The sequence below is a fragment of the Oncorhynchus mykiss genome, chromosome 23, assembly GCF_057628025.1.
Source record: "Oncorhynchus mykiss isolate SJ-2025 chromosome 23, ASM5762802v1, whole genome shotgun sequence".
NCBI lineage: Eukaryota > Metazoa > Chordata > Actinopteri > Salmoniformes > Salmonidae > Oncorhynchus > Oncorhynchus mykiss.
The window spans coordinates 23,245,001-23,255,000 of record NC_143044.1 but is presented as its reverse complement, the minus strand read 5'-3'; the positions used below and the strand labels follow the sequence as shown (position 1 = coordinate 23,255,000).

The 10,000-nt window shown below is 43.4% G+C and overlaps 1 protein-coding gene across 8 annotated transcripts in view; it reads left to right on the top strand.

The window, feature by feature from the left end:
- Positions 1–10,000, top strand: part of LOC110502604 (zinc finger MIZ domain-containing protein 1) — a 211,382-nt gene that overhangs the window by 146,126 nt on the left and 55,256 nt on the right. For all 8 annotated transcript variants that reach the window (XM_090217121.1, XM_090217119.1, XM_036960228.2 and 5 more), the window contains one exon: positions 9,421–9,540. In XM_090217121.1, coding sequence (XP_090073247.1) covers positions 9,472–9,540 — 69 coding nt within the window. In that variant the 5' untranslated portion in view covers positions 9,421–9,471. The remainder of the gene's footprint in view (positions 1–9,420; positions 9,541–10,000) is intronic.

The following is a 10,000-nucleotide window of genomic DNA, read 5'->3' as shown; positions in this document are numbered from 1 at the left end:
TTAACCACACTGTTAAACGTATGCCTGACCTTAACCACACTGTTAAACGTATGCCTAACCTTAACCACACTGATAAACGTATGCCTAACCTTAACCACACTGATAAACGTATGTCTAACCTTAACCACACTGCTAAGCGTATGTCTAACCTTAACCACACTGTTAAACGTATGCCTAACCTTAACCACACTGATAAACGTATGCCTAAACTTAACCACAATGTTAAACGTATGCCTAACCTTAACCACACTGCTAAGCGTATGCCTAACCTTAACCACACTGTTAAACGTATGCCTAACCTTAACCACACTGTTAAACGTATGCCTAACCTTAACCACACTGTTAAACGTATGCCTAACCTTAACCACACTGTTAAACGTATGCCTAACCTTAACCACACTGCTAAGCGTATGCCTAACCTTAACCACACTGTTAAACGTATGCCTAACCTTAACCACACTGTTAAACGTATGCCTAACCTTAACCACACTGTTAAACGTATGCCTAACCTTAACCACACTGCTAAGCGTATGCCTAACCTTAACCACACTGTTAAACGTATGCCTAACCTTAACCACACTGTTAAACGTATGCCTAACCTTAACCACACTGTTAAACGTATGTCTAACCTTAACCACACTGTTAAACGTATGCCTAACCTTAACCACACTGATAAACCTATGCCTAACCTTAACCACACTGCTAAACCTATGCCTAACCTTAAGGTAAGACCAAAAAGCAACAAAAAATTAAATTGTGCATTTTGGTGATATATAAACAATTTTGACTTTGCCACTGTGTGTGTGTGTGTGTGTGGTGGTGGGGGGTGGGGGGTGGGGGGGGGGTCTCTCTGTGTTGGTGGGGGGGTGTGGGTTGGGGGGTGATTTTGTGTGTTGGGTTGTGTGTGGGGGTATGTGTGGGTGGGGGGAGTGTCTTTGTGTGTGGGTGTGTGTGTGGGCGGGGGGTGTCTTTGTGTGTGGGGGGGGGGTGTCTTTGTGTTTTGGGGTGTGTGGGGGTATGTATGGGTTGTAGGGGTCTTTGTGTTTTGGGGTGTGTGTGGGGGTATGTGTTGGGGGGGGTCTTTGTGTTTTGGGGTGTGTTTGTGGGTATTTGTGGGTTGTAGGGGTCTTTGTGTTTTGGGGTGTGTGTGGGGGGGGGGGTCTTTGTGTTTTGGGGTGTGTTTGGGGGTATGTGTGGGTGAGTGGGAGTCTGTGTTTTGGGGTGTGGGGGGGGTCTTTGTGTTTTGGGGTGTGTATGGGGGTGTGTGTGGGTGGGGGAGGGCCTTTGTGTTTTGGGATGTGTGTGGGTGTGGGGCGGGTCTTTGTGTTTTGGTGTGGGTTGGGGTGGGGCCTTGTGTTTTGGGGTGTGTATGGGTGGGGGGGGTCTTTGTGTTTTGGGGTGTGTATGGGGGTGTGTGTGGGTGGTGGTGGGGCTTTGTGTTTTGGGGTGTGTATGGGTGGGGGAGGGTCTTTGTGTTTTGGGGTGTGTATGGGGGTGTGTGTGGGTGGGGTGGGTCTTTGTGTTTTGGGGTGTGTATGGGGGTGTGTGGGGGTGGGGGGGGGCTTTGTGTTTTGGGGTGTGTGTGGGTGTGTTTCTAGTAGCTTCACTACAGTATTGGTGGGGTTTTATGGTTTGTTGGTCTGATCAGATCTCAGATCAGATGGTGGACCATTATTTCTCATTGTTATTTTGATAGTGAGGACATGGAGTGTAGCTAGCTGTGTTTGTGCTGAGTTATTTAACCCATGTTTTTTCAGTCCTTAGTCTGGGAGGGAAGAGGAGCGGGTGCTAGGTAGCCTAATGGTTAATGATTAGAGCGTTGGGCCAGTAACTGAAAGGTTGCTGGTTCAAATACCCAAGCCGACAAGGTGAAGATCAAGGTCTAAGCCTTTGATCAAAGCACTTAACACAAATTTGCTCCAGACCCTGTAAAACAACACATTTCACTGCACCTATCTGGTGTACACTCACTGGCCAGTTTATTAGGTACACTAGCCCTTTCATGATAATGGATTGCTCCTACAGAGAGTGTTATATGATTGAGGCGTTCAGTTACTGTTTGATTAACCGTCAGAATGGGCAAAACGAGTGACCTAAGCGGCTTTGAGAAATGGCTGTGCTTTTCACGCACGACAGTGTCTAGGGTTTACAGAGAACGGTGCGACAAACAAAAAACATCCAGTCAGCGGCAGTCCTGTTGATGAGAGGTCGAAGGTGAAAGGCAAGATGAGAGGTCGAAGGTGAAAGGCAAGATGAGAGGTCGAAGGTGAAAGGCAAGATGAGAGGTCGAAGGTGAAAGGCAAGATGAGAGGTCGAAGGAGAAAGGCAAGATGAGAGGTTGAAGGTGAAAGGCAAGATGAGAGGTCGAAGGAGACAGGCAAGATGAGAGGTCGAAGGTGAAAGGCAAGATGAGAGGTCGAAGGTGAAAGGCAAGATGAGAGGTCGAAGGAGAAAGGCAAGATGAGAGGTCGAAGGTGAAAGGCAAGATGAGAGGTCGAAGGAGAAAGGCAAGATGAGAGGTCGAAGGAGAAAGGCAAGATGAGAGGTCGAAGGAGAAAGGCAAGATGAGAGGTCGAAGGAGAAAGGCAAGATGAGAGGTCGAAGGAGAAAGGCAAGAATCGTGCAAGCTAACAGACGAATAACTGCAGAACGGCATCTTGGAACACACCTGGTTGATCCTTGTCCACGATTGAGTCACAACGAGTTTCACTCCTATCAGCTAAGAACAAGAAGAAGCGGCTCCAGTGGGTACATGATAACCAACACTGGACATTTGAGAAGTGGACAAACATCACCTGGAACATGACAGTGAGTTCAGTTTATTTGAGGTACCTGCAGTCCCCAGACCTCAACCCTATAGAGCATCTATAGGATGAGATGGAACGGGCAGTTGTTTCACAGCATCAATGTACCGCCGTCCAATCTGTAGCAACTGCGTGACGGCATCGGGTCAGCAGGGACCAACATCCCTGTGGAACGTTTCCGCGACCTTGTAGAATGCCCCGAAAAACTCTGGCTGTTCTGGATGCAAAGGGGGGTCCGACCCAGTATGAGATGGTTGTACCTATAATAAACTGTCCAGTGAGTGTACGTGACAGCACAACATATTTCTGGGGGAGGGAGAGGAGCGAGAGGAAAAGAGAGAAGAATATAGGAGAGGAGGGTTAGAGAGAATGATGGTGTGTTAGCCTGGACAGTCAGAAAGACAGAATGAACACATCCTACCTACATCACAGAAACAGCCCCCTCCCTCCTTACTTCCTTCCTTCCCTCCCATGCAGAACCTTGTTTTCACCTCGCTTGGTTTCCCTCAGACGTGGAGGGTCCTGCTATAGAGATCACAAACAAAGGCATCGCCTACAGGGGGGAGATGGAGCGAAAGAGAGGCAGAGAGAGGTTGTGGAGGGAGGGGGGTTGAGTCGAAAATGGAGAAAGCGAGGTTGAGGGGGGGCTGAAGCCCTCTTCCTTTCTCTCTCCATTTCTCTTCATCTCTTTTTCTCCATCCTTATCTTTCTCCCTGGTTTTGTGGTTTGTGATGGAGGTGTGAGGGACAGCATTAAAGCATGGGGTCGGAAGGGGAAACATTTCATCAGTAGCCACAAGGTCAGACAGTGGAGCAGCGGTTAGAGGGCTGGGGAGTCAGTATGCCCCTGCTTGTAGTGCACTGATCTACTGCAGGTCTGCCTTGCTGCAGTTCTGAGTGGCTGCAGGTTTGCTTGTTTTTAAGTCTGATGGGCTGCATTGGGGGAGGAGGGTTGGAGTGTGCCCTACTAATGGTCTCCAGATCTGCAGGTCTGTTTGGCTGCAGGTCTAAGAGGCTGCGGCTCAGAGAGGCTGCGGTGCGGTGGGGGGATTTGTAGCGCTTGTAAAGGCTACAGACAGAGTGATGTTATGTGAGAAGGCTGGGAAGGATTGCAGTGGGAGAGAGTGGGGAGACACCTCCTGGTCACTTCGTGTAACTGCGGACACTGCTCTGTTCTGAGGACACTCCTTTGCCAGATCTGAAGCGCTGATCTGCTCCACTGCCTTTCCACCAGATATCGTGGAATACACTGATTTGCTGATGAGACTAGATACTATATTATTGTGATTACAACAATGTCAATGTATGTTTTGCACTTTTACGTGACAAGGTCACTGTTACAGTAGATGATGTCGTGTTTTTTTGGGTCGTATGGATCATGGCTCTGTAGTTTTCTGTGTTTTGTCCAACGTTTTCCCATGTCCTAAGCAAGTGAGTTCTCATTGAGAATGCAATCATTTTAGTAGACTATATTCTTCTTTTAGTAGACTATATACTTCTTTTAGTAGACTATATACTTCTTTTAGTAGCCTATATACTTCTTTTAGTAGACTATATTCTTCTTTTAGTAGACTATATTCTTCTTTTAGTAGACTATATTCTTCTTTTAGTAGACTATATTCTTCTTTTAGTAGACTATATACTTCTTTTAGTAGCCTATATACTTCTTTTAGTAGACTATATTCTTCTTTTAGTAGACTATATTCTTCTTTTAGTAGACTATATACTTCTTTTAGTAGACTATATACTTCTTTTAGTAGACTATATTCTTCTTTTAGTAGACTATATTCTTCTTTTAGTAGACTATATACTTCTTTTAGTAGACTATATACTTCTTTTAGTAGACTATATACTTCTTTTAGTAGACTATATACTTCTTTTAGTAGACTATATTCTTCTTTTAGTAGACTATATACTTCTTTTAGTAGACTATATTCTTCTTTTAGTAGACTATATTCTTCTTTTAGTAGACTATATACTTCTTTTAGTAGACTATATACTTCTTTTAGTAGACTATATACTTCTTTTAGTAGACTATATACTTCTTTTAGTAGACTATATACTTCTTTTAGTAGACTATATACTTCTTTTAGTAGACTATATTCTTCTTTTAGTAGACTATATACTGCTTTGAGTAGACTATATACTTCTTTTAGTAGACTATATTCTTCTTTTAGTAGACTATATACTTCTTTTAGTAGACTATATACTTCTTTTAGTAGACTATATACTTCTTTTAGTAGACTATATACTTCTTTTAGTAGACTATATTCTTCTTTTAGTAGACTATATTCTTCTTTTAGTAGACTATATACTTCTTTTAGTAGACTATATACTTATTTTAGTAGACTATATTCTTCTTTTAGTAGACTATATTCTTCTTTTAGTAGACTATATACTTCTTTTAGTAGACTATATACTTATTTTAGTAGACTATATTCTTCTTTTAGTAGACTATATTCTTCTTTTAGTAGACTATATTCTTCTTTTAGTAGACTATATACTTCTTTTAGTAGGCTATATACTGCTTTTAGTAGACTATATACTTCTTTTAGTAGACTATATTCTTCTTTTAGTAGACTATATACTTCTTTTAGTAGCCTATATTCTTCTTTTAGTAGACTATATACTTCTTTTAGTAGCCTATATTCTTCTTTTAGTAGACTATATACTTCTTTTAGTAGACTATATACTTCTTTTAGTAGACTATATTCTTCTTTTAGTAGACTATATACTTCTTTTAGTAGACTATATACTTCTTTTAGTAGACTATATACTTCTTTTAGTAGACTATATTCTTCTTTTAGTAGACTATATACTTCTTTTAGTAGACTATATACTTCTTTTAGTAGACTATATACTTCTTTTAGTAGACTATATTCTTCTTTTAGTAGACTATATACTTCTTTTAGTAGACTATATACTTCTTTGAGTGGGCTATATACTGCTTTTAGTAGACTATATTCTTCTTTTAGTAGACTATATACTTCTTTGAGTAGACTATATTCTTCTTTTAGTAGACTATATACTTCTTTGAGTAGACTATATACTTCTTTTAGTAGACTATATACTTCTTTGAGTAGACTATATACTTCTTTTAGTAGACTATATACTTCTTTGAGTAGACTATATACTTCTTTGAGTGGGCTATATACTGCTTTTAGTAGACTATATTCCAGATAATTCTACTCCTATAATCCCTAATCTCCTAGGTTTAGAAACACATACACTCTTTTACCTCCGATAGGTGCCCCTTTGAAGTTTTACGTTGAGCTTAATGAACGTTAAGCTCAAAGGTGTGTGTGTGAGTGTTTTCTCCTCCCGAGCCTTAAATGCAATAAGATTCAGTCCCTAACGCTCCTGAGCTGAGAAACATTTCTTCTCCCTTTCTCCCCCTCTTTCTTTTCCTCGTTTCCTCCCTCACTTTCTCTCCCCAGCCACTTTCACCTTCTCTTCCACCCTTTTCCTTTCTTCCTCCGTCCCATCCATCTCAGTCTGTCCATCTTTCTGATCCTCCCCTTCCATTTTCCCTCTCTCCCCCCCTCCATCTCCTTCTCACCTCTCCCACTCCGTCTCCCCCCTGTGCCTCTCTCCTTCTCAGCATGGGCTCTTAAAATTAAGCCTTTATCAGCTCTGTGCAACGCTGTAGAACCCCGGCTCCCCCAGTGCATCATGGGGGATTATTTCGCTATGTTCTTTGTATTGAGGAATTTGTAGCCGTGATGGAGATAAACGTTATGGAGGAAGTGATGGGGATGGAGGAGGGACTGACTTACCGGCAATACATCTACTAATCTATCCTCTCCTCTCCCTTAGAGCCGCATGGCCTCGTGAATTACAGAGAGAGGGATAGACAGGGAGAGAGGGGGGAGAGGTAGTAAGAGAGGGTTGGAGGGAAAGAGAGAAAGGGAGAGCGAGGGATGGCGATAGAGAGAGGGAGGGAGGGATAGGGACAGAGAGCAAGACAAAGAGAGGTGGGATATACAGGTGGGGAGAGAGATGGAAGCGACATAAAGACTGAAAGAGACAGAGAGAGAGGCTGTGCTGTCTGCTGTGAGGAGTAGCAGTACTAGTAAATCAGTCTAGAGGGGCAGACAGGATTGATAACCTTGAACAGGAGGTGTGCTGCTGCTTGTCTCTTTACTGGGAGATAATGGTTACAGTGATGTCCCCCAGGGGTTTGCGGGGGACTTCTCCCCCCTGAGTGATGTGTAATTGAGACCTGGAGTTTTGTTGGACAAGTAGTTCATGTAGATGATGGTTGTCATCGATGGTCTTCTTTATTTTCTTGCTCGGTTACACTCGGGTTGTTTTGATGGTATGATCTGGGATATATTCCAACATCACTGGATTGCTGAGTAACATCAAATTGAGTAATCAAGTAGCTAACTAGCAAAACATTTTTATTTGGTTCTGGATTCCGAGATTACTCCTGTCCTGATAATGTTATGTCCTAACCAGGCTGTATATCTGCCTCTCTTGTCTCTAAACAACCTGTCCCCTAACCAGGCTGTATATCTGCCTCTCTTGTCTCTAAACAACCTGTCCCCTAACCAGGCTGTATATCTGCCTCTCTTGTCTCTAAACAACCTGTCCCCTAACCAAGCTGTATATCTCTCAGTCCCTAACCAAGCTGTATATCTCTCAGTCACTAACCAAGCTGTATATCTCTGTCCCTAACCAAGCTGTATATCTCTCAGTCCCTAACCAAGCTGTATATCTCTCAGTCCCTAACCAAGCTGTATATCTCTCAGTCCCTAACCAAGCTGTATATCTCTCAGTCCCTAACCAAGCTGTATATCTCTGTCCCTAACCAAGCTGTATATCTCTCAGTCCCTAATCAAGCTGTATATATCTCAGTCCCTAACCAAGCTGTATAACTCTCAGTCCCTAACCAAGCTGTATAACTCTCAGTCCCTAACCAAGCTGTATATCTATCAGTCCCTAACCAAGCTGTATATCTTAGTCCCTAACCAAGCTGTATATCTCTGTCCCTAACCAAGCTGTATATCTCTCAGTCCCTAACCAAGCTGTATATCTTTCAGTCCCTAACCAAGCTGTATATCTCTCAGTCCCTAACCAAGCTGTATATCTCTCAGTCCCTAACCAAGCTGTATATCTCTCAGTCCCTAACCAAGCTGTATATCTCTCAGTCCCTAACCAAGCTGTATATCTCTGTCCCTAACCAAGCTGTATATCTCTCAGTCCCTAATCAAGCTGTATATATCTCAGTCCCTAACCAAGCTGTATAACTCTCAGTCCCTAACCAAGCTGTATATCTATCAGTCCCTAACCAAGCTGTATATCTTAGTCCCTAACCAAGCTGTATATCTCTGTCCCTAACCAAGTTGTATATCTCTCAGTCCCTAACCAAGCTGTATATCTCGCAGTCCCTAACCAAGCTGTATATCTCTCAGTCCCTAACCAAGCTGTATATCTCTCAGTCCCTAACCAAGCTGTATATCTCTGTCCCTAACCAAGCTGTATATCTCTCCGTCCCTAAACAAGCTGTATATCTCTCAGTCCCTAACCAAGCTGTATTTCTCTCAGTCCCTAACCAAGCTGTATATCTCTCAGTCCCTAACCAAGCGGTATATCTCTCAGTCCCTAACCAAGCTGTATATCTATCAGTCCCTAACCAAGCTGTATATCTTAGTCCCTAACCAAGCTGTATATCTCTGTCCCTAACCAAGTTGTATATCTCTCAGTCCCTAACCAAGCTGTATATCTCGCAGTCCCTAACCAAGCTGTATATCTCTCAGTCCCTAACCAAGCTGTATATCTCTCAGTCCCTAACCAAGCTGTATATCTCTGTCCCTAACCAAGCTGTATATCTCTCCGTCCCTAAACAAGCTGTATATCTCTCAGTCCCTAACCAAGCTGTATTTCTCTCAGTCCCTAACCAAGCTGTATATCTCTCAGTCCCTAACCAAGCGGTATATCTCTCAGTCCCTAACCAAGCTGTACATCTCTCAGTCCCTAACCAAGCTGTATATCTCTGTCCCTAACCAAGCTGTAAATCTCTCTGTCCCTAACCAAGCTGTATATCTCTGTCCCTAACCAAGCTGTATATCTCTCAGTCCCTAACCAAGCTGTATATCTCTCAGTCCCTAACCAAGCTGTATATCTCTCAGTCCCTAATCAAGCTGTATATCTCTGTCCCTAACCAAGCTGTAAATCTCTCTGTCCCTAACCAAGCTGTATATCTCAGTCCCTAACCAAGCTGTATATCTCTGTCCCTAACCAAGCTGTATATATCTCAGTCCCTAACCAAGCTGTATATCTCTCAGTCCCTAACCAAGCTGTATATCTCTCAGTCCCTAACCAAGCTGTATATCTCTCAGTCCCTAACCAAGCTGTATATCTCTCAGTCCCTAACCAAGCTGTATATCTCTCAGTCCCTAACCAAGCTGTATATCTCGCAGTCCCTAACCAAGCTGTTTATCTCTGTCCCTAACCAAGCTGTATATCTCTCAGTCCCTAACCAAGCTGTATATCTCACAGTCCCTAACCAAGCTGTATATCTCACAGTCCCTAACCAAGCTGTATATCTCCCAGTCCCTAACCAAGCTGTATATCTCTCAGTCCCTAACCAAATCGAACTCTTTGTCTTCCAGAGTGTTGATGGCGTCACGTTAGGCTAGAGGAAGCAGGAAGCAGTCATCAAGATGAACGCGTTGCCGTCGATGGACCGGCACATCCAGCAGACCAACGACAGGCTGCTGTGTATCAAACAGGTGAGACATAAGCAACTGACACCAAGGTTGTGGGTTCAAAACATGGAGGGGTCAAATTCCCTCACGGTGTGTATCATCTCTAAGTTGTCTGCATGCTAAGTGGCATTGGCAGATATTTCAAAAAGAAGGATTGCTTGGATCAAAGGGTATTTTTAAAGTACAGTAGATCCCTGATGTCTGTACTGCCCCTTGCTCTTGTCAACCCTCTCCAATGCGACGAGGAGAGACTCCTCCAGTCTACAGCTGCTCTCTCCACACACACACCATACCGCCTTATGTGGTGATCTGTTAGCCTTCCCATTAGCTACAGTTACACAGATCAGGTTGCACTGGGGCTGAGAGAGAGGAGAGCAGAAGACAAGAGAGAGAGAGAGAGAGAGAGAGAGAGAGAGAGGGGTGCCCTGTTAAGTGCAAGAGACTGCTCTTTCAAACTCCTGTCTCTTCCACGTACTCTTTAGGT